The sequence below is a fragment of the Myxocyprinus asiaticus genome, chromosome 42, assembly GCF_019703515.2.
Source record: "Myxocyprinus asiaticus isolate MX2 ecotype Aquarium Trade chromosome 42, UBuf_Myxa_2, whole genome shotgun sequence".
Taxonomy (NCBI): domain Eukaryota; kingdom Metazoa; phylum Chordata; class Actinopteri; order Cypriniformes; family Catostomidae; genus Myxocyprinus; species Myxocyprinus asiaticus.
This window is the reverse complement of record NC_059385.1, coordinates 10678116-10703266: the sequence shown is the minus strand read 5'-3', so window position 1 is coordinate 10703266 and position 25151 is coordinate 10678116. Positions and strand designations below refer to the sequence as shown.

Sequence of the window (25151 nt, the reverse complement as noted above, 5' to 3'; positions counted from 1 at the left end):
ATTACATTTAAATCTCTATTTCACCTCTCGTTCTTTCTTTATTTTAGGAATTATCCATGTGACATTGTGACCCTTTTGAACCTGGTGCTGTTTAAGTCGTCTGACACCAGCAGAGAGATTTATGAGATATCCATGCAACTCATGCAGGTACCTGACCTCAAAAAATGTGTCCAGAGACAGATTAATATTGATCTTGGACTAATAATTTCATCATAAACAGCAACTCTTCATTTAGAATTTTTAAATCAAGGCTTAAAGGGATAGTTCACCCAAAAGTAAAACATTATCTTATCATTTACTCACACTCATGCCAGATGTGTATAACTTTCTTTCTTCAGTAGAACACAAACAAAGATTTTTAGAAAAATATCTCAAGTGAATGGTGATCAGACCTTTGTAGTTCCAAAAATCACATAAAGGATCCATATCCATATCTTCAGAAGTGTGGGTGAGAAACAATAATATTTAAGTCATTTTTTACTTTAAATCTCCACTTTAGCTTTCACTTTCACATATGAACTGGCACCACGTGACATTCAAATGAAAAAGTGAAAGTGGAGATTTAGAGTAAAAAAAGGACTTAAATTTTGATCTGACTCTCACCCACACCTATTATATAACTTCTGAAGATATGGAACCTTATGGATTACTTTTATGTTTCCTTTATGTGATTTTTTTTTTTTTTTTGGAGCTACAAAGGTCTGATCATCATTCACTTGCATTGTATGGACCTACAGAGCTGAGATATTTTTCTAAAAATCTTAGTATGTTTTCTGAAGAAGAAAGAAAGTCATACACATCTGGGATTGCATGAGGGTGAGTAAATGATGAGAGAATTTCCATTTTTGGGTGAACTGTCCCTTTAACCTGCATTTTTATAGTTAGTTTGAATTGTTTTATGTGTAAGACATGTATTACTTATCACAGCTTACAATTATGACACAGAGACCCAGAAAGCCTATTTTTTTTTTCTGTGATTTACTCAGGTTTTGGAGACCAAGTTATCTGTTTACTCAAAGAGGATTGTGGGGCAGAAACCAGGAAACATCCTGTACGGCACACATGGTGCTTTACCGCCATTATACAGCGTCTCTCTCTCCCAGCTCTCAAACCAACTGGCCTGCATGTATCCTGAACTCACCTTGCCTCTTTTCTCAGGTATGGTGTGCAAGTCTGTTTGTGTTATACACTTAAGGCCCCTGCATACTTAATACGAAATCAAAGAACGAACGGGTGTGACATCATTTAGAACAAAATCTGTCTAAAATGAAGGTGTTTTTGAGTTCTTTTTGGTGGTTCGTAACAGCTCGCCAGGGTGAACTTTTAGGAAAAAAATTTACCGGCTGCTAAACACCTTATTACTGCCATTGGTCCTCGTCATCGGTAGGTGTGACCTGTAGCTCCACCATTTTTGAGGCCGACAACTAATTCCCGTTCAGTCAGTTAAGATCAGTCAATATGAACACACCAGCATGTAGAGTTGTTAGTTAGCTGGTGCAAATTTACCTACATCTGTACGGTCATTCACATCAACACATTGTCCAAGACCATGTCATGGGATTTTTTTAAAATTAGTCTACAAAAGGAATCAAATCTACTCAAATACTCTTTAAGTGCCCTTGCACTTATGTGCCATCTGCAGCCGAAAGCAATTCAAACATATGAACAAAGTAAGATACATTATGCCTATCATCATTCTTTTGTCTGTATTCTACCCATTAACACTCTTTTAAACACCCGTTTTTGCAGTAGTATTAGTGTCATCGTAAATGATAATATTATAATCGGCACATACTATGGCCGCGTATAGCAAATTACACATTGTCTGTTACATATGTATTACTTTAAAATCATCATCGAGTATTTAAAACGGCTTCTTTTGCTAATCTCATGTGAATTCTACTCATAGAATGAGGCATGAAGTCATTGATTACATATTTTATGTCATATTAGTTAGATATTTTACATGTAGTGTTGAGCATCCTCATATTTAAGTGTATTTCTAAATAGGGCTGCAACAACTAATTGATAAAATAGATAATTATCGATAATGGAAATCATCATCAACAACTAATTTCATTATCGATTAGTTGGCTATTTGCAGTAAGCACGGAGAAGCCCCATCACTGACGTCACTTTACAGCCCAGTGAAAAATGTGTTGCATTCTGAAACTCGTTTGAAAAACAGCAGAGACAAGTTGAAGCGGAAAAAACAGGACCCAAGTTGTCCAGCACCTGAGAGCATTTTATAAAAACTTCAAAGAAGATCATAATAAGCATACAGTTTATATTGGAGCGGTTGCAGCATCAGGTGCGTTGACAGAGTGCTTGTGCTGTTTGATGCATGATTGTTGTTTCTCCCCAGCGCATCACTTACATTTTACTGCTATTTTCTATGTTTTATAATGTAAACATGTTATGAATTCAAAATCAGCCACGTATTTCGCAAAACTCTTTGTTCTTACCACAAGCGAGTGTCCGTTAATCATTAATGAGCAAGCGCATCCACGTCAATCAAACCGATTGCACTAGAGAAAAGGAGCACAATAATTTTTATTAAACTGTCCAACATCATAGTACGATTTCAGTTTCAGTGTAATTAGTTGTGCAGCTTTCATGGATGTCAGACTGAAGTCTCGGCAATCAAGGTGTGCCGGTTTTTAAAGTATTTCCTCCTGCTCATGTAAGGGCATATAATACAGTGAGCACCGGGATGAGTCTTTTCAGCGCAAGAGTAAATTTGCACAGGGTTTACAGATGATTGTACTATATTAAACTGTATGTAATGCTGAATATAATGTATAATAATGGGTCCTAATACTTGAAAGTCCTCCTGATAATGCCACGTCTGATTTCACTAGTAAATTTTAACTATGGCAAACATTATTTTACTTGATAAGCATACACAATTTTTTGAAAAGAATAGTTTAGAAACATGTAATCAGTGAAAAAAATACTATTTTAAAAACTATAATATTAAAATACTTAAATGTATGTAATCAGTGACAGTGTACAATCATACTGTATGCATCTAACATAATTATGTATTTTTCAGCTGGTCAGAATTATTAATATTTCTATTCTCCTGTCACTATTGCCCTCTGCTGGGCTGATTTTTTTGTTGTCCCACTCCATGCCCTATGGATCATTTTACTCTTTAATGATGAGCACTTTTTGTAAAGGTTTACAAGCAAAGGAACTGTTTCGCATATGTCCTGAAAGTAATAATAATAATAAATTAAAATATAACTTTTCATGATTCAGGCTTTGTTCAAAGATTTGTGAGAGTATAGAATCATGAATTCAGTAATGTAAATCAAACCAAATTCTTGTGGCCTTTATCATATCAGTTGTTTAAAAAATCATATTTTAATAAAAACAGGAAATAAAATTTCATTTTTTTAATCCGATTAATCGATTAATCATAGAAATAATCGAAGATTAATCAATTATCAAAATAATCGTTAGTCGCAGCCCTATTTCTAAACGCCAGCCCCAGCGGCATGGCCAGTGTCTGAATGTTCGCAAACAGTATACCATTGTTCAGCTGTTTTTATTTTTTTATTTATTTATTTTTTTGCTCTGAACAAACAGTTCAGTGTGCTGGAGTCCTTATTCATGCTTTGCAAAGGATACCTCATGACCAGATGTTTTGGCCTGTCAACAAACTGTTGCCCTACCAACATCAAATAAACACCTACATACAAAAGTTTGAGACTGGTCTATTACTTTACTGCCATATAACTTCTTACCTTGCACTAAATCCAATTTTTTTTATCCAATACACACATTCACACTCACATACACACACATGCAGAGGTCAGCCAGAGGTTCCCCACCACTCATCCTAATGGAAGACAGATCATGTTGAGCTACCTGCTGCCGTGGCTGAACAACATAGAGCTGGTGGACACTGGGCTGCTCCCCCCGACCTCCATCCCGTGCACCCCGGAGGAAGAGGCCAGAGAGCAGGCCGACAGCCTGGGAATCACCCACAGGCTCAAGGGCAATGGCTGGGGCTCTCTACAGGCCACCTCACTGGTCTTAAACAACCTGATGTTCATGACTGCAAAGGTAAGAGGCATTGCACTATTGATGACTTTGGCGTAAATGTGTTATCTTTGCATTGATGACTCAGGTAATTTATTTAAGATAATTTATGATGTTTGAATACTGCGTTAACGTATTCTTACATATGAACCTGTGTTTCCTGCACCACTATTCAGCAGCAGCGCCCCGCGTTGGTTTGATAGTGTTATATTTACAGCGCTGCCAATTCACTTTCATTGTTCACTACAAGTTCCTATACAAATCTTAAACAACCCTATTACACCAGGTTTTTGTGGACAGAAGAGGAGATGAGATCATCTGGTTTACCCAGATCCCATAGCAATGAGCCGTACAAATGTATTCAGTTATAAAAGAAGTATTACTTGGCCTGAAATTTGCCGCAGGATTGCAGGTATTTCGCACTAATTTAATCAATCCCTCATATTCCATGTTCATAATGCGGGGAATTTCCGCACTTTTATTCATTTTAACATGTAGGCTAGCTGAGAACTGTTAAACCAATCCATACAGATGACCAAATCAAATCAATAATCTTGTCTTTCTATCATCAAACTGTAATTTCACAATCTGCTCAAGTAATTCAGGTCTTTCACGTCCCTCTCTCCCTTTCTCACTTGTGCAGCTTTCAGCAGCATGTTGAGTTAATTCGACATGCGAGTGGTGTTGTACCGTGTCTCTGTAAGCGAGCGATGCATTAAAACTATCGCTACTGTTTCTAATCAACAATGCTGTTAACATTGCCAGCTTGCGACTTTGGAGCGATCTGGTTTTGCCACCTTTCATATCGTATCGCTCCGTCATAAAAATAGCTACAGCACAAAGAAAGATAGAAGTTGAAAAAAAAAATGCCTTGTGTAAAACCGGACCTGCTCAGCTGCAGGGTGAAGAGAACACTTAAATAGCTAATAGGCTACATCGCTCTAGAGCAAATATGTAATATACATAAACACTTATAGTAATATTAATACTATAATAATAATAATAATATATATAATTTGAAAGTATTATCAGGCTATCTTTAGTATACATATCATATAAACAAGGTTCTGTAAAAAGGGGGGTTTCTGTAGGAAACACAAATATGAACAATGCTATTGTTACTCGTTTCAAAAGCACAGAGGTTAGCCAGTCATAACAGAGGTTATTTACATATAAAATTCTTCAATGTACAGTTGCAAAATCAGTCTGTTTGAAGTCAGATAGCGAATGGAAAATGATTGTGTAAAACTGAATTATGACTGTTTTTATGCCCCCATAAAAACTTGTTAAATATTTGTTAGAAATGATACAATATTTGAGTTGTTTTCTATGTGTTTTCTCATCAGTATGGAGATGAGGTGCCTGGTCCTGAGATGGAGAACACATGGAATGCTCTAGTGACCAATGACAAATGGAGCAACAATCTGAGAATTACTCTGCAGTTCCTTATAAGCTTGTGTGGAGTTAGCAGTGACACCACACTGTTGCCTTATGTAAGCAACACACTTTCCCAGACACACTCAACCCATCAGAGCTCCAGTTTTTAGTTAGTACATTGCATTAGGACTTCTTATGGACTAACTTTGTCACTACCTTCGTGTTTCCAGATTAAAAAAGTGGTAATATATTTGTGTCGGAACAACACCATTCAAACCATGGAGGAGCTGCTCTTTGAGCTTCAGCAGACGGACCCAGTAAACCCAGTAGTCCTGCACTGTGACAACCCACCGTTCTATCGCTTCACTGCCAGCAACAAGACTTCTGTTGTGGCGTCAGGTGAGACTAGGATACCTCACTTAGGTAATGCCCAGCTAGAATTTACCATGATTACTCTAGTGTTTATCTACAGGTTGTATTTTATGCAATGTATTCCATATCAAAATATGTGATCTATTATTTTATTTTCTTTCTTTCTTTTTTCTTCTACTTTTTTTTTGCAAAGGCACAACGTCTAGCAGTAACACGGTAGTGGCCGGACAGGAGAACTTCCAGGAGACAGATGAGGCAAAGATATCCAGAGAAAATGAAGAAAGGTACTTTTTGCACTCTTTTTTTTTTATGTAACTTTTACCACATTTGGACTATGTTTGCAAACCTAGTGTGATCCCTTCCTAGGCAGCATTTTTGGATATCATAGATGCCTATGATGGACAAAAATGCTGTCTAGGTAGGAATCTCATTTGGTTTTCAAACACAGCCATAACATACATGAACATTTAATATAAAATTTAACTTGTATTTAAATTGTATATTCCCCAACATGTGTTTTGTGCATGCATGTTTCCATAGGTTGAGCAAGGCGGCCCGGGCTCATAACCGCCTGGAATCACGTTATAGCAACAGCTCAGGAGGTTCTTACGATGAGGAGAAGAGTGAGTGAATCATGACAAAGAGCTCTGACCTGTACAGAGAATGGGTTGAGAGGAACAGTGTAGGGGTCGACTGATATGTTTTTTTCGGGGCCAAAACTGATAATGATTATTAGTAATCAAGGAGACCGATAACCGATATTTGGGGCCGTTATACATTTGCAGTAAAAATTTAAATTTTAGTGTCCAGATTTACACTAAAACAAACGCCAACACAAAACATCTTTTAAATGCTTATGAACATGTGTTGAATGAAATACTGCAAAACAGAACATTTCAGTATTATCTTTTAAAGATTACTAGAAAACAACATATCAACATTATTTTTTTCAAAAATAGAGGGAGCTCCTAGCATTATTTCTTTTGAACTGAAACTTTAAATATATATATATATATATATATATATATATATTATATAAAATAATGAACTAAACCGCTCATAACAGAATGTATTAATGTGATAACAGACGAGAATCAACGTTATTGGAGTTGACACTCTTCATGTAGCTTGCTGGCTAGCCCGTTTAGTCAAGTGCAAAAAGGGCAATGGGATTTTATTCACAACAGAGGTGAAAGATTAAATGCAAAGCTGACGTTACGTTTGCTAAACCTCCTAACGTTGGTTAGCTAGCTACCACTATCAATGCCATCATCAGCTATATAACATGTTAAAACGCCAACTCATACCATGTTAAAACGCCAACTCATACCGGCGAGTATTCTGTTAAATCAGTCCTTATCTCTGCCGCTCATCTATATTGCTGCTCACTGTATTTCTCCGTTACGGTTTACTGTCATTGAAACCACTTCTGCAGCTCTACTATGCGGCGCCTCATGTCGCGGGCCAGGGGAGAGAGGCAACGTGTGTGGAGCGTGAAAGGGCATTAATAAAGCGTGTTAAAGAAAAATATTCAAAGATATAGCGCTGAAAGATCAGTGCTATCTATGCCCCGGAGCGCTTGCTGTGTACACAGCTCCATTGTTTTGTCGCGCTGTTAACCTAAAGTGTAGAAACGGCCGTTGTCATGATGTCTCTGGATGGAACAAATCCGGGGTCCGGACTGCGGTCCGCTAATTGGTGACCGCTGGCATAAAGTGTTCTGATGTTAAAAATTATATATATTGGATCCGATTATCGGCCAGGCCGACCCCTAGAACAGAGTTATGGATGACACTGTAGTACACTGAGCCCTGTTTGCACCTCCAGTCTTTATAGGTTACTGTCAGAAATTCTCCAGATTACTAGAACAGAGCAACAGATGGTTCACAACTCACACTGTGACACATATGACTGAGTATACATAAACACATTGTTTTACGGCTGTAGAATTTCAAAGGTTGATACATGTACATATGTTTTACCGGTTTTGACACATATATGCATAGTCTTTTTTCAACATCAAGATTTTAGGTTAAAATTTATATGAATGTATAAGGAAACGTACAGTGTGTCACCATTTCTTTGAAGTTTTTCACTATTTTTAGTCAACTAGTTAATTTTAAATGGTCCTGCTGTGTGACAAATGAATTTTATAAAAGCAAATATTCCATTTAGTCTCTCAATTAATGAGGTCATCAAAACAGCATGCATAATTCTAAAATGTCAAAGACCTCAAAGGATTTCTCAAAGTATTGGATGATGTGCTCTGAACCGACTCATTACACTGGATAGTCAAATGAAGTGACAGAAAGACCCCTCCCTTCAGATGGAAAGTTTGTCAGTTTATTCAGGAAACAAGGAAGTGAATGTGACTAAAATAAAATTATTCAAATGAATAAATATTCCCAGTGAATTATCAAAGGTTTTAATGTGTAGAAATTCCAAGAAAGCAACATAAAAAATTTGAATGGAATGTTCTCTGATTCCAAACTTGAAGTTGTGGAATTCTTTTACATATTTATTGGCTATAAAACTATGTTTCAAAATGTTTCTGATTGCACAGCTCTCTGGAATACTTCATTCTGATTGGTCAATCATGGCATTCTGCTTTTAAATCTGTTTGTACTGTATAGTGTCCACTAAACTACCTACAGTAATTGGCTGTTGTCCCAGGCAACTAATTTCCTACATAGCTGTGCTCGTTTCATGGCTCTTATATCTCTCCGCTGTCTTTTTCTTCTCACATAATGTCCATTTATTTATTCATTTATTCTGCAAGTTAACAGTGTATTAAGCGTGATTTTCAGTCAGCCACTTATTATCTCAAGACAAGAGTCCTGATCACCCTTTATTTTGCGTATTTTGCGATAATGACCGACTGACTGTACATTATCTATTACATATGCTATTCTTAGAACACCTGTAATCTGACTGTATTTCACAATGGTTAGTGTGTGTGTGTGTGTTGAAGATGACCCTCTGCCTCCGTATGCCGCCTGGTTAATAAGTGTATTGGAGAGTAACAGACCTCAGCCTCTTCCCATGCCTGTAAACGGAGGCTGTTGGGCCCCATTGGTGGACTATCTGCCCGAGACCGTCACCCCACGGGGACCCCTTCACAGGTACTGCCCAAGCCTGCCTTCCGTTTCATTAACTCTTGACTGCCACTTTGTTTTAATGTTGTCCGACGTATTCAGACTTTCGAATTTATGATGGTTGTAATTTCCAAGGATATTGTTTTTCCTATTGTGTTTAAACTTTACAGCCATCTTACAAAAACTTGTAATTTAAACAGCATCACACATACAAATAGAAATAGAAACATTTATACTAACATACATCACAAACTCATCCATAGACAGGGTCACTTATTTTTTTCTCCCCAGTTTTGCATGCCCAAATCTCAGTGCGCTGTAGGTCCTCGTGGTGGCGTAGTGACTCGCCTCTGAAACCGTCAATCCACGCATCTTATCACGTGGCTTGTTGAGCGCGTTACCGCAGAGACATAGCATGTGTGGAGGCCCACGCTATTCTCGGCATTCACGTACAACTCACCACGCACCCCACCGAGAGCGAGAACCACACATTATAGCGACCACGAGGAGGTTAACTCAACGTGACTCTACTCACCCTAGCAACTGGGCCAATTGGTTGCTTAGGAAGCCTGACTAGAGTTACTCGGCACGCCGTGGATTCGAACTTGTGACTCCAGGTGTGGTAATAGACAGGGTCGCTTTTGTTCAAGTGCAGTGAAAGGATATTATTTACCCAATGCCATAAAACCCTCTTGAGTTCATTTGCTCTTACACCCTGTCTACACCGGACGTGAGCGAGCATGTCACATCAAAAGCAATAGAACCCCATTACATAGCCGACAATAAACCGGTGTCACATTCCATTTTGTGCTGCACGCGCTGGCACTACTATACAAATTACACGGCTTAGAACGTTTGTGTCGATGTGTCCAGTTTAGACGGTCTCAAGCCATTGCGCCAGTGATTCTAAGCAGCATCCCCATGACAGTCAATTAATTTTTGGGAGGGAGGAATGGACTGTAAGGCATGCGGTGGTGTTTGGTACAGCGAGTGTGTTTGGGATTTTTATAAACTATCTGTCAAGTTAATCAGATCTTTTAGATTCACTTTTAGACCTGAACAGGAAGATATACATCATACCTTTGGCAAGACTCTTGAGTTAAGAAAATGAGCAGAATATCTTAACAGGAATACTTGCTAAATTTGTACATGCTCAAGCCCCCATCTGTCAGTAGCAGTCAATTATTTCATGGATCTTGAATTAAACTGGGTGATTTGGAGTACTGCAACAGCACAGCTGTGCCAGACCCCATCTGCTTCTTGTTTTTTTGGTCGTTTTGCCACTTTTATAGACATGATTGTGGAGAGAGGACAGGAAATCATGGGGAGAAGAAAAAGAAATGACATCGGGAAACGTTGTGCACCAGATTTGAACTTGCATTGCCCACACGACTACCACGGCTCAATGTGTCAAAGCACATGCATTAACCACTAGGCCATAGCTTCGACAATTCTTATTTTATATGCAGTACATATTTCAGCTAATGCTTTGATCAGTCAGGTTCGGGTGCAACATTCTTCCTGCTGTGTTGTCACGTGTTGTGTGATTGTGTGCCGACAGGTGTAACATAGCTGTGATCTTCATGACAGAGATGGTGGTAGACCACAGCGTGAGAGAGGACTGGGCCCTACACCTGCCGCTGCTTCTTCACGCGCTCTTCCTCGGTAATAATCTCTCTCTTTCTTTCCTTTCTTCCCTTCTCAAGCAAACTTCTCTGATATTATGTTCTGTGATTATTTACTCACCGTCGTTGCTATCAAGCTGAGTAAATAATGAATGAAATGTCATTTTTGGGTGAACTAAATGAGGGGAAACACATTATATTATGTTTCCCTATTCAAGTACGAAAACTTCGACCTTGTGTGTGTGTGTGTATGTGAGTCTCTCTCCTTGAGAATGCACTCACATACAATATTTGGTCTGGGATGCCTGGTTAAAATAGTGCCCGCATTCTCCACCGTAATTCACCCCAGCAGTCCGTCTGAATAACACGGCACAAGAATGCCAAAAATTTGAAAAATGTCTGTGATGAAAAACAATTGGAGAAGAAGGAAGGGGAGAGGCAAATGCCATCTACTCATGGTTTATCTCTCTCAGACTCATGATGTCATTAGTGTTTTTCCTGCTGGCTGTGATATTTGTTTTCTGCCAAAGACATTGCAGGCATGCTTTGTCACATATAACCCTGCTTTGTGCTCTGTGTTGCTCCATGGAAACGTGTAAATAATGTCCATTACAAATGATCTTCGTTATGCAGTGTTGTGGCATGCAACAGTGGAAACACCCTTTGAAAGTAATTCATTTGAGTCTGAATGTGTTTCATCCCTGTCCACCTTAATGGCTTCTGTTGTATTTAGTTCAGTTCATTTACCATTTACCTCTCTTGATCTCTGTTCTCCCAGGTTTGGATCACTACAGACCAGAGGTGTTTGAGCACAGTAAGAGGTTACTCCAACATCTTCTTATTGCCCTCTCCTGCAACAACAATTTCCAAGTCATCGCCTCTGTCCTGTTGCTTACCAGAGAGATCGGTGACAACAAAACTCTCACTGTTAAATCTAGCTACCTGCCTGAAAACCCCTATACAGGTACCAGCAGTTCTTTACCAAGAATCTCATGCTTCAAGTATAGCAACTGTACAGAAATATTCCAATACTGCCAGCAAAAATTTCACTACTAAGCAATAAAAATAAATGTACACAGTAAATTATGTCCATACACAAATCCAGCAATTGTAGAGGTCAGGTCACCATAGCCCCAGACCTTGCCACTTCCCATGCACTCAAGTCCAAATTATCTGAGCCATGCTATCAACATCAATTTAAATAGATATTTACTCTTACAATACATCTAATAAGTGTCTTTTATTTCTCCTACAAAATTAAAGGAGAAACATCTGAGACCAATTTGATATTTTAATCAAACATAAGTGAGAATTGTATTAAGTGTACTGAGCTATGAAAGAGCAACGTTTAAGCAATACAGTTTTCCTTTATGTAAAACCCACCCTACTTCTGCTGAAAGTATATCATATAACCTGCAGCACAGAGCAAAAAATATAAACTACTGAGTATATGATGAACCTACATTTATTTACACAGCTTCAAATTACAAAGAGGATATAGGTAAAGTTTGTTAAGCCAAACCCCAAGGGTTTAGATTTTACCCATTTCAAAGCAGCACAGAATTCAAAGTATTTTCTGGCAGCTGGTAGGTATTTTCATTAGATAAAAGACAGAGGTAGGGAATTAGGGCAGACACTTTGCCAAGCCTCATTGTGTGCATGATGAGTGAGATTTTTCTGGCATATAACATTTCATCCTGCGCATCAGACATATTTTTGTTTCCTTGTTTACTGATATTTGAATAGAGACACATGTAAAATGTCACGGTTGTCGATTAAAGCTTGGAATACACCTAGCATTTTTTTTATATTTCTCTCTGCCCTTGTTCATTCTTTGGAAATCTGAAAGTTTGGTTCCAAATCATTCAGACCTGCTGCGAAGACTACTGGAAAAAGTAAAGCCAAGACTAATATTAAAACCAGACCACAGTTACAATTATAACAAATGTCATAACAATGTTTAATTGTTTACAGAAATAATTATTAGCTGTGCTTGCTAAGGCAATCATAGTTATTTTAGGGATTTTAACAAACTCTTAACCCTGTCTATTGTTTTAGCATAATTCATCCCATACCATTTGTGCTTCAGACATGAATGATACCTAAAATTATATGTCTTGATGTGCTATTACTTTTCTGCCATTTTTCTGTGTGCATGATTAAGAAATACGGGGGTGGGCTCTTTTGACCCAGTAGGTAACCACTCAAAACAAGCTAGCAACTGTATAGCAACACAAAAAACTTTAGGAACCACAAAGCAGTGCCCTGGCAACCACTGGCTACACCCTAGCATTGTGTTGGCGAGTTCTGCATGGGCAAGCATCACTAACATTTTCTTCAGAAAATGTTAAAATCTTGCTTCCTTTACTGTTTATTGCTTTTATATTGCATTACAACTAAACCACGCTGTGGTTTGAACAGGGGGGTTTGACTTCATGCGGGAGTGGCAGGTGTCACCAGTGGCGGATTCAGGACTGAGCTCATCCTCCACCTCCTCCAGTGTGAGTCTGGGAGGAAGCATTGGGAACCTGCCGCAGATCACAGCTGACCTGGAAGAGCTGGACGAGTCCTCCATAGAATCAGATGAGAAGACCAACAAACTCATCGAGTTCCTCACCACTAGGTGTGTGGCAGTGATGAGGATTTCTATCAGTTATTTCAACATGAATGTGGATGAAATGTCCCATATTAAACTGCTTAAACGTCCATATAAAGTGTAATCCTACAAGAAACATCACATGGACCCCATAGGAATGAGTTATTTCGGTCTATAATAATCTATACTAATTAAGAATGCCTTTAAATGTATTTATCAGGATGTAAGAGACAAAAGTAAATCATGCGCCAGCTAATTTTATGTCAGAAATAGCTAACGGAAGTCATTCTGTCTGTTATGCTTATGTCTTTCATATATAGTTAGTAATGCTTCGTTTTATCTCAGCATTCTGAGGATTTCTACAATTTGGAACATATGCAATGGTCTTCACAGAACACGAGGATGTTATTCCAAAGCTCACACATCCCCTAGTGGCCTAAGAACAAAGCATTCACCCTGCTTTTTCAGATTCATCATTGATGTGGGGCTGTACATGGTGCAACATCCCATAATTATACCTAAGGACAGATTTATCAAAATTGTTACGACTGTAATTTTTGGACACGTTTTTCCCACAAATGCAATTGTTTTGGTTAAAGCATATGAAGCATCTCGACTGCAAATTGTTTGCATTTTTTCCTCTGGTGAGACTATTTGGATTTCCAGATGAAAGTAAATCAGACAGTAATAGCAGTAGTTCATATATTTGTGAATTTGGTGGTGGTTGTGGTGGTACAGTGCATGGAGTACTGTCCTGTCATTACTCAGGGCTTTCGGACCGCTATGGTGCCACGAAGACATTACGCCAAAGAACCCCAACTCTAAGAGCACCGAGCAGCTCACCAACTTCCTGCGGCATGTGGTGTCTGTATTCAAAGAGTCCAAGTCTGGTAAATACCTAGTGTTTCAGTGTTTTTGTTTTATTTAGACAGTTTATATGTGATGGAACATCATAGACCTAAATGAGTTTGATAAAGTCGGTTGATAATTGTATCTGTCATGTTTCAGATTTTCATCTGGAGCATCAGCTGAGCGACGTTGCCTTGCAAACGGCCCTCTGCAGTTCGTCCCGTCATTATGCCGGCCGCTCCTTCCAGATCTTCAGAGCCCTGAGACAGCCTCTCTCTTCTCACGCAGTGTCCGACCTACTCTCACGTCTGGTGGAGGTTGTGGGGGAGCATGGGGATGAAGTACAGGTTTGTGTGCATCAAAGAAAATTATATAAAATTCATGCATTAAATGCTATTTTTCAGTTCTTAAAGGAATATTCCAGGTTCAATACAAGTTATGCTCAAACGACAGCATTTATTACATAATATTGAATAGCACAAAAATAAATTTTAACTTGCCCCTCCTTTTCTTTAAAAAAAAAAAAGCAAAAATCTGGGTTACAGCGAAGCACTTACAATGGAGTGAATGGGGCCAATTTTTAAATGTTAAAATACTAATTTTTTCGAAAGTATAGCCACAAGACATAAACAATGTTCATGTAAACATGATTTTAATGTGATAAAATCACTTAGTGACCTTTTCTGTGTAAAGTTAAAGCCAATTTTACAATTTCTTTGCCATGAGGATGCAATGTCAACAAACCATAAAACCCCAAAATGACTGTAAAAATGACGATTTAAACTTTACAGCTCAAATAATACATGAGTTTTAACAGAAGAATTAATGTAGGTGCTTTTATAAAAATTAGAAGCTTCACATTTCTGCCTTTAAACCCTCCAAAAATTGGCCACATTCACTTCCATTGTAAGTGCCTCACTGTAACCTCAATTTTTGCTTTTTTTAAAGAAAAGGAGAGACGAGTCAATTTATTTTTGTGGTAATCAACATTATGCCACACATGCTGTTGATTGAGCTTAGCTTTTATTGAACTTGGTATATGCTTAATGCCAAGTTTTGATGTCATATTTCATTCCAGGGTTACGTTATGGAAATTTTGCTTACTCTGGAGTCTGTTGTGGATAATTTAGCTGAATGTCTGAACAACAGTGAACTGATGGCAGCTTTAACAAGGTGAACATTTTATGCTGTAAATTTGGCTTTACTATGAATATTTTATAGCAACTTAAAAATATGTCTTCTTTGCCCTGATGGGGTTTATTTTATGATTTTATGATTACTTTCTTCTTAGTTTAAAATAAATAATAACAAATTTACTTAACTCTTTATGTCTTTTTAAAAATATCTCTCTTCCATGTCCAGAGACTCATCTCCTGACTTCCTGGTGAGTGGGAAACTTAACCCAAACCGTAAGAGCACAGGGCAGCTGAACCTGCATCAGGAGGGCGGGACGAACGAGCGGAACAGGCACCAACGCAGCTACTCTGTCCCCAAGAAGTTCGGTGAAAGCGGAGATAACTCCTCCTCCAACCCACCTCGCAGTGCCACCCTGGACCGAATCCAAGCCTGCACCCAACAGGGTCTCACCCGCTCCGCCCGCAGCGCATCCTCCAACTCCACCCGTGCCGACACCAGTGTTATCACTGACCCCTCCCACTCCAGTCACCCCGCCAACCTGCTGGCCACCATCTTCTGGGTGGCGGTGTCGCTCATGGAGTCGGATTTTGAGTTTGAGTTTCAGATGTCCTTGAGGCTGGTTCACAAACTGCTGGCGCGGGTTCCGTTGGATCTCCAGGAAAACAGGGAGAGACTAGAGAAGCTCCAGGCCCAGCTGAGGTGGAGTGGCTTTTCCGGGCTGCAGCAACTGCTCCTGAAGGGATTCACCTCTCCAGCCACAAACGATCTTACACTGCAGTTGTTCTGTCAGCTCACACCTGTTTCTCGAGTGCCGGTGGTGGACTCATCGCAGGCTATAGGTATGCAGGGTGAATACATGTAGAGATTCTTGAGGCCTGTTCACACCAAGTCAGATGTGACTTAGTCACATCATAAAGTCTGGTCCTCATTGCAGCTTATAGTCTTATTTTACATTCTTTTTTTTGACCAAAATATGTGAGTAAATTTGAAATAGATGACAGAGATAACATGCAGCTTCCGATAATTTATTGTACAGAAAACACAGAATAATTTAGCTTAAACGTATATAGGCTTTGCGATCATAAATACAGTCTGTCCCAAAGTACAGGTTATTTAACAGACAGACAACAAAACGGATTATACAGTTATACGCATGAATATCTAGTTTGCTTGCTATTAAATGCCTTAAACATAACTGATCGGAAAAATCAAAGAATGATATTTCAGATTCTGTGTCACAAAGTTCATAGATAAGTACTGTTTTGTTTTAAAATTTTGTTGCTGATTTTTTTTCTTGCTAAAAATTTGGATTTGGTGTGAATAGCTCTCTAAAGGAATAGTTCACACAAAAATGAAAATTGTCTCATCATTTACTCCCCCCTCATGCCATCTCAGATACTTATGGCTTTCTTTTTCTGAACATAAACAAAGATATTTAGAAGAATATTTCAGCTCTGTTGGTCCTCATGATGCAAGTGAATAAGTACCAACATTTTGAAGCTCCAAAAGCACATAAAATCTGCATAAAAGTAATCCATACAACTCCAGTGGTTTAATCCATGCCTTCAGAAGCGAAATGATAGGTGTGGGTGAGAAACAGATCAATATTTAAGTCCTTTTTTACTATCAATCTCCACTTTTACTTTCACATTGTTCTTCTTTTGTTTTTGGTGATTTGCATTCTTTGTGCATATCGCCACCTACTGGGCATGGAGGAGAATTTATAGTAAAAAAGGACTTGAATATTGATCTGTTTCTCCCCCACACTTATTATATTCTGAAGATATGGATGTAACCATTGGAGTCGTATGGATTACTTTTATGCTGCCTTTATGTGCTTTTTGGAGTTTCAAAATGTTGGTACCCATTCACTTGCATTTTATGGACCAGTAGGGCAGAAATATTCTTCTAAAAATCTTTGTGTTCAACAGAAGAAAGTCATACGCGTATGGGATGGCATGAAGGTGAGTAAATGATGAAAGAACTTTCATTTTTGGGTGAACTGTTCCTTTAAAGGACTTCAGTTTTGTGTCTGGTATTGAGCTGGTGTCTTATCTTTTAATTATTCATATTGTGCTTTTTTTTTTTTTTTTTATTATTATGTGTTTTCTCCTGCTCAGGTTTTCCTCTGAATGTGCTCTGTCTGCTGCCTCACCTGGTTCAGCACTTCGGTAATCCAACGCAGTTTTGTAAAGAAAGTGCAGAGAGGATTGCACAGGTCGGCCCCGCCTACTTTTCTGTCTGACACTCCTGTTTTAAAACTCACTCTGCACTTCGTTAACATTTACCCCTGAATACACCTAATCCTGTAAATACATTGTACAAAAGGTTTCTGATTTGAAAAAGTGTTTTTGTAGAGTCATTCATTGTGTGATAGGATAACTACTCCAGAGAAGTCTTCGTCTTTTACTTTCACTTTTAGTCTCCAGCCTTCACCACTCTTTCTGTCTCTGGATATACAGTTAATGTGAGCTGTGTTTTGTGGTGTGCTCTCCAGGTGTGTTTGGAGGAGAAGGATAAGAACGCTAAACTGTCTCACCTGGCCCATGTAATGACCCTTTATAAGACTCGCTCCTACACCAGAGACCCCTTCTCCTGGGTTAATGTGGTCTGCCGCTACCTGCACGAGGCCTTCTCAGATATTACGCTCAGTCTGGTGACATATATGGCAGAGGTGAGCTGGATCCTGGCTGTGCCAGGTGCTTTAAAGAGTGCCCCCAAAAAATAAAAATGCTGTCAAAATTTACTCACCCTCATGTTGTTTCAAACCCATTAGACTTACTTTACTCTGTGGAACACAAAAGCTGATGTAAGACAAAACATTAGCTTCAGCCACCATTCACTTCCATTGCATCTTTGTTTCATACAATGAAAATGAATGGTGACTGAGACTAACATTCTGCCTAACATCTTTTTTTGTGTGTGTTCCATGGAAGAAATAATAATCCTACAGGTTTGGAACAACTTGAGGCTGGGTGAATGATGACAGAATTTTTATTTTTAGGTGAGCTATCGCTTCAAACACAAGGATGATATTGAGTGTGAAGCACACAGTTTTAACATCACCTGACCTCTCTCCCTTTAGTTACTAGATAAAGGATTACCCAGCATGCAACAGCCGCTACTGCAGATCATCTACAGTCTGCTGAGCCACATGGATTTGGCAGGAATTCAGGTCAAACCTTTCAATGTAGAGGTGCTCAAGACCATTGAGAAATTTGTACAGGTAACATCCATTCAATACATTGCTATGGGACCACTAGAATTATACTGGTTCATATTAAAACTGATTCCTCTTGTTTTTTCTAAGAATATAAAAGATGTTTCGATCTGTTGTTTTAATACCAAAATGTGTTTGTTTCTAGACTGTTCACTGGAAGGAAGCTCTGAACATTTTGAAGCTGGTCGTTTCTCGCTCTGCAAGCCTTTCTCTACCATCTTACGCCCATGGCGACCTAGGCCACCTGGAGGTTAGCCGTATGATGTGGGATGGCTCATCTAAAGCCCTGCCAGGAAAAACACTGGAATTCCATTTTGACATTTCTGAGGTACATTACACACGGCACAAAATACATTTCTACAATACAGTTGTGCTGCTCAAATGGCACTGCACAAAAACAAGCATAATGTTCGCTGTAGGCATGAACAGCTCTTTAAGAATATCAAAGAGTATGTAAGAGAGCTCCAGCCATTATTCCCCTGAAAATATCAGTTTTCAGAGAGATTACACACCAAAGGTGCTCTGACTCTTGTTCCTGTCACTTCTCAAGGTGTGGCCGTATTGTTATTTTTGAACACATTTGTTATCAGATCCCTTGAAGGGCACAGCCTCTTTTCCTTTTTCCTTTTGTTTTTGGTACATTTTAGGCCAAAGGAAAGTCGAGTTCTCAGATTGCTTTCAGAAAGAGAAATAATAATAGCCGACAGAAATTTGGAGTGTGTTTTGACTGCATTCATGATTAATGACTGCTCACAAAAAAGAGTGGAGGGGGGAGCCAGCCTCTCTGAGTGTTTCTGCTGCAACTAAATGAACAACAGGAAGTGATGTCAGACCTTATAGCCTTATAACCTATATATTCAGGAAAAGCAGCTGCTCTCTGCAGAAATCCCTACTGAAAACACCAGCTTAGACTAGTGTTAAATATTCATGCTGGCCCAGGCTGGTGGATCTTCTGGTCGACCAGTATGATCTCTCTGCAGAAACTGGTTGACCAAGAAAGTTTTGCTGGTTAAGACTGTTAGGAAGACTGATGGGCATACCAGAATCCCATTTTGAGGATCAGCATCCAAAACACACTATATGCTGGTCACCTTTTTTGTTGGTCTTTACTGTAAGGATGACTGCTCAGCTCTTTAGAAAAAAAATAGATAGCAAAAAAAAAAACTAAATGATTAGACCTAATTAATCTAACATTTGGTCGAACATTATCCCAGGTAAGGCATGCAGCTTTATAAATTGCTTTTGCAGTCATTTCTGGTCTTTTTTTTTTTCTTCTTTTTTTTTTTTTAATACAGAACTGATCTGGAATCAGAACTTTATATAAGGTTGCCCTTTTGTGGCTTCACCTGTAACTACAGGAAACCCTCAGTTCCCAGAATTGAGTCCTTGCCTCTTATCAGCCCTGATGAAAGCATTGATATCCTGTCCAGATGGAATGGGTGCAGACTGATAATGACTTCATTAATTAAGCTGTTTTTTCCACACATGCTTGTTGATCTACAGAAAGGCTCTTGAGGCACAGGGAAGCTATGACTCATGGGTAATGTGGGGACTGGGCGTAGGGCTATGTACCATGTGTGTAAGAGTCAGTGAGTGTCTGAAAACTTCACAGACCCTGTTCTCTTGCTGGTGTGCTAATGTTTGTATAGGAGGATATGTGTGTAACCTTGTCTGTGAAGCTTCTTTTGCATTCTGAGTCTGTAGTGTACAATTGGTTTAATTTTCAAAAATGACTTGACATATGAATAGTATGTGCATATGCGTGTGTACAGACGCCAGTTATTGGACGCAGATATGATGACCTGCAGGGATCAGGAGGGCGAGATGGGAAAGCCCGTGCAATCGCAGTGACCCGCAGTACGTCCTCCACCTCTTCAGGGTCTAACTCCAACACTGTCCTGGTGCCAGTGAGCTGGAAACGGCCACAATCATCACAGGTAACAAACACTTTACACCTGTTCTTGTTAAGATGAGGGGAAAAGAATTTCAGCTGCTCTACTCGGTGTCATGCATTGTTTGTGTCATATGCTTTTTACCACGATGGGTGAAAGGTGCCATGCTTTGTTCCTGGCAGGATATTCAGCCTTACAGGCTCCATAGGGTTACGATTAAAGCGGGGTTAGGATATCTGCTGCCTACCAGGAACAAACTGAAGCACCTTTGTACAACAGGCGCTTTTTTTTTGTGATTTATACTATGGGGGTCTACCATGACTCTTAAAGGGATAGTTCACCCAAAAATGAAAAGTCTTTCATCAATAACTCACCCTCATGCCATCCCATGTTCTGCACAACACAAACAAAGATTTTTAGAAGAATATCTCAGCTCTGTATGTCCATACAATGCAGGTGAATGGTGTCCAGACCTTTGAAGCTCCAAAGATGAAGTCAACATAAAGGTAATCCATATGACTCCAGTGGTTTTATCCATATCTTCTGAAGCGATCCAGATGGTGCTGGGTGAGAACATACCAAAATATAACTCCTTTTCACTGTATATCTTGCCATTGCAGTCTCTTGGCATGATCATGATTTCAAGCTCGATTACACTTCCTAGTGCTTGACGTATATGCAGAGTGCTAGATGGCACTATAGGAAGTGTAATCGAGCTTGAAATCATGATCGCCAAGGAGACTGCTGTCAAGATGTATAGTGAAAATGAGTTACATTTTGGTTTCTCACACAAAACCAACTGAATCATTTCAGAAGACATGGATTTAACCATTGGAGTTTCATGGATTATGTTTATGCTGCCTTTATGTGTTTTTTGGAAGCTTCAAAGTTCTGGCCACCATTCACTAGCATTGTATGGACCTACAGAGCTGAGATATTCTTCTAAAAATCCTCGTTTGTGTTCAGCAGAAGAAAAACAGTCATGTTCATCTTAAATGGCATAAAGGTGAGTAAATGATGAGAGAATTTTCCTTTTTGGGTGAACTAACCCAATAACTTTTGCTATCAGATCTTCGCCTTCTACTGTAATCTGGTTTCAATTAGCAATTTCCTTCTGTTTCTCAGAAGCGAACGAGAGAGAAGCTGGTAAATGTTCTGTCACTCTGCGGACAGGAAGTTGGCCTCACCAAGAACCCATCTGTAAGTTCTCACTGTCACCTAACTTCCAGTCTGTTACTATCAAACTAAACTTAAATGTCCATGTAGCAGCCACAGAAGAATCCACTCCATGCATATTTCACTAATAATAAATATTTGATAGCCTTGATAACAAATGAATATAAAGCATAAATGAGTGCAAAATGGTAACATCTATGATTGGGATTTAGCTTTGTATGACACTTATTGTGTTGGTCTCAGACTAAAGGACCAGAAGATAATATTGGTAATTGTTCAATATTAATAAGCCATAATTATCATGCATCTAATGCCTTAACAAATGAAAAACCCCTCTGGTATGATTCTCAGTTGAATTAGCTTTGCATGATTTTCTACAATACCCAATGGTGACCAGACTCTATAGTGAACCCACCGTCTCGGTTATGTGTCTCAGGTGATATTCTCGTCCTGTGGTGATCTGGACCTGATGGAGCATCAGCCCAGCCAGGTTTCCTCTGAGGATGGGACCCGGGAGGACACGCTAGATGATACCACATCAGAGCAGCAGTTTAGAGTCTTCAGAGACTTTGACTTCCTTGATGTAGAGCTGGAAGATGGAGAGGTCAGTGGTCTTTCTTTCTTTCTTTTGCTGATCTTCCTGACCCTCTCTCTGACTAATGTGTCCATTGTGTTTCCTCTGGTCTTTCTCACTGTGTGGCTAACACTCTCTCTCTTTCTCTCCTGTGCTGCCTAGGAGCTGCAGGTAAGAACACCTCTGTTAGCATGTGACATAGAGAATGGCAGAGATCTTGTGTCCATACAGTGACTTTGATGTGTGTCAGTCATCTAGGCTCTCATAGGCTGCTGTGGCTCAAGAGATGATTTGTTTCTTGTTGTGTACAATATGTGGATTTCATGTTGCATACTGTAGAAAAGCATGTTAATAGCATCTCATGCCAAGGTATTTGTTTCATCCACATTGCTCATTACTTGCTCCTGTTTAAGTAGGAAACATTCTAAATTTAGATAATTACTAAATAATTTTATAGTTACCTACAAAGATGATTTTAAACCTTAAACCCTTATTGTTGTATCTTGTTTGGCTTTGTTTATTTTGTCAGACAATGGTTTATTGTATATTTGACATGTACCAAACCGTTTACTGTGTTTGCATGTGTTCTTAATTTTTGCATGATTCTTACTTCCACACCCCATATCAACTCATGTAAGTGTGTATTACTGAATCAGTGCTGCTTGTGTGTCTATAGGGTGAAAGTATGGATAACTTTAACTGGGGGGTGCGTCGGCGCTCTCTGGACAGCACAGACCTAACTGAGCTCCTGGAGGAGAGTCAGCACTCAGACAGCACCCCCTGCATCGGCCTCCATGACCCTCAGCAGGACTCCGATGACTCCTCTGAGGAAGAGTCCAATTCCACCAGCCAAAGCCTCTCCCACTCTCAACTAGTATGTTCAGTCTATCTACTGTGTCTGTCTGTCTGACTGTCTGTCTAGGTATTTTTCTGAAGTTGAGCTTTTTCTTATTTCAGACAATGAACCTGTCCCCATCAGAGGACACCAATCATACGGACTCACTGTCCACTTCCTATGACACCACATCAGCTGATCCAAACTCTCTTAACGCTGCGACACCCTGCTTGGGAACATCACTACCAGATGACCATATCATGCCACGCGTATGTTTAAAATGACATTAAGCCATTTAAAACCTCTTCATTGAACCCAACCACCATTTAACGAACCTAGATCCTAGCTTTGTTGCAAATGACCCTCTCTCATATTCAAAGGTTTTGCCAGAAGACGAAGACTCTAACAACTTGTCATTCTGTGTGAGTGAGCTCCCAATGAGGTTTGACTGTGGGTCCAGCACCAATCTGGACCTTCCGGCAGACCAGGACCGCTCTGGAATCAACCAGAACCCAAACTCCCTGCCCAGGTGAAAACCAAAACACTTTAGTGCTATTTTATCACAGGAGATGATGGCAATTACTGTATATGCGTATTTCAAAGTAAACTGGCATGGTTATTAACGGGGGTCTTCTGTTTTTTCACAGCTACCATTTTGGGGAGGACCAAGATGATCTGGATGAGCTGGGCTTTCCTCCTCCACCCTCCCCCTTCTTTTCTGCCATCTTGGCAGCATTTCAGCCCACCGTGTGTGACGACGCAGAGGAAGCCTGGCGGAGTCACATCAACCAGCTGATGTGTGACACAGATGGGTCTTGCGCTGTCTACACCTTCCACGTCTTCTCCGCACTGTTTCAGGTAACCTCACTCTTGAATGTAGAAACAGACACTAGTCCTGTTTGTAAATGTCCTACATTTATTCAGCAATCCATATAGGTTTGATTCTAGCCTGGATTAACTCTGGAATGCTATAAGGTTTCCCCTGTCAGTAAAAAAATATAGGACATTTTGAAATTGGGATTTCCAACCCTGGAAAACTCATGGAAATGTATATCCACTTCAACTACTATATCATTACCTGCAACAGACTGTCCATCTGTCAGCTCATTTAACAGCTAATTAGAAATGCTCTAAAGTAGCTCAAATAAACTGCAATACCAAAACATTTTTGAATTTTCAAAATGTATTTTCCTCTACAGAACATCCAGAATAAGTTCTGCTCGCTGACCAGTGATGCCGCCAATTACCTTGGAGAGGGCCTGAGGGGAATTGGTTCCAAATTTGTGCGGTCATCAGAGATGTTGGCCATTTTCTCCGACTGTCCCACTCTGTATGTGGATGCAGAAACGGTAAGTGAATAGATAAGCCAAACACAATGGTGCAAAATCAATAGCATGACTGCATCACTGACCTCTCGAATGATGGTGAAAAATCATTTTGTGGACAAACTATAATCTTGTCATCTTGTAGATCGTTTCTTATGGGCTTCTAGAGAAGATGAAGTTCAGTGTTCTCGAGCTGCAGGAGTATCTAGACACATATAACAGCAGGGAGGAAGCAGCCATCTCAGTAAGTCATCCTAGACAGCCACCCTACTAATATAGAAGCGCTGGAAGCTACTACACAGATTTAAACCTTAAAATGCTCCTGTATTTCTCTGCAATCCTCTCATACATAATCAAAATATGCCCACATTTTTATTTATATTGGAATAATGGTAAAACTACTGTATCTGTTGTGAGACTAACCTGTTTTGAGTTAAGTCGATTTAATCATTATCCACTCCTCTTTCAACAGTGGTTGCAGAACTGTAAAGCAACATTTCCAAGTTATGCTGGTGACGGTGTGATTACATGCCAACCTGGAGACTCTGAGGAGAAGGTGAAAACAGCCTTCTATTTAGCCTCCTTCATTTACATAAGAAAATAAAAATAGGAATGAGCAGTATCTGTCCCTCAGTGGTACAGTACAATTTGTCAGGGGAATTTATAAAATTCCATCATGTCATTGCATAGGGCCTGCTTGAAACAAAATTCAGAATATGTGCATAGCTCCTATCAGATCTGTGCTTACATTTGAGATTGGGACACGTGACCTTATTTAAAACAGTATATCAATATCCGTTAAATAAAAACAGACATATGACACCTCACCCTTCTGCAAACCATCTTGCATTATTTTTACCTTTTATCCCTCTTTCCTCCTCTGTCTTTTCATTCTCTGTACCTCATTCTCTTTTTCTTCTGCATGGTTTTATAGGGGTCGGGTTCTTGGGGTGATTGTGACTTCCACTAAACCACTAATTATGTGGATGTGATTTCTGGGCACAGTGTCAATGCTATGTTATTGGCAC

The 25151-nt window shown here is 39.4% G+C and overlaps 2 protein-coding genes across 2 annotated transcripts in view; one reads left to right on the top strand and one right to left on the bottom strand.

The window, feature by feature from the left end:
- The window catches only part of LOC127432392 (spartin-like), a 471452-nt gene that overhangs the window by 56479 nt on the left and 389822 nt on the right, over positions 1 to 25151 (bottom strand). The gene's annotated exons all lie outside the window — the stretch shown is intronic.
- LOC127432385 (protein furry homolog) overlaps positions 1 to 25151 on the top strand; it is an 88018-nt gene that overhangs the window by 57872 nt on the left and 4995 nt on the right. The window contains exons 30-58 of the mRNA XM_051683381.1: positions 48 to 147; positions 987 to 1158; positions 3818 to 4074; positions 5397 to 5543; positions 5658 to 5826; positions 5993 to 6083; positions 6340 to 6422; positions 8771 to 8921; positions 10456 to 10559; positions 11298 to 11483; positions 12941 to 13142; positions 13854 to 14005; positions 14124 to 14311; positions 15043 to 15137; positions 15327 to 15940; positions 17222 to 17319; positions 17599 to 17775; positions 18187 to 18327; positions 18467 to 18649; positions 20094 to 20258; positions 21339 to 21413; positions 21826 to 21993; positions 22640 to 22837; positions 22921 to 23067; positions 23179 to 23327; positions 23446 to 23656; positions 23998 to 24147; positions 24269 to 24367; positions 24596 to 24679. Of these exons, the coding sequence (XP_051539341.1) occupies positions 48 to 147; positions 987 to 1158; positions 3818 to 4074; positions 5397 to 5543; positions 5658 to 5826; positions 5993 to 6083; positions 6340 to 6422; positions 8771 to 8921; positions 10456 to 10559; positions 11298 to 11483; positions 12941 to 13142; positions 13854 to 14005; positions 14124 to 14311; positions 15043 to 15137; positions 15327 to 15940; positions 17222 to 17319; positions 17599 to 17775; positions 18187 to 18327; positions 18467 to 18649; positions 20094 to 20258; positions 21339 to 21413; positions 21826 to 21993; positions 22640 to 22837; positions 22921 to 23067; positions 23179 to 23327; positions 23446 to 23656; positions 23998 to 24147; positions 24269 to 24367; positions 24596 to 24679 (4756 nt within the window). The remainder of the gene's footprint in view (positions 1 to 47; positions 148 to 986; positions 1159 to 3817; positions 4075 to 5396; positions 5544 to 5657; positions 5827 to 5992; positions 6084 to 6339; positions 6423 to 8770; positions 8922 to 10455; positions 10560 to 11297; positions 11484 to 12940; positions 13143 to 13853; positions 14006 to 14123; positions 14312 to 15042; positions 15138 to 15326; positions 15941 to 17221; positions 17320 to 17598; positions 17776 to 18186; positions 18328 to 18466; positions 18650 to 20093; positions 20259 to 21338; positions 21414 to 21825; positions 21994 to 22639; positions 22838 to 22920; positions 23068 to 23178; positions 23328 to 23445; positions 23657 to 23997; positions 24148 to 24268; positions 24368 to 24595; positions 24680 to 25151) is intronic.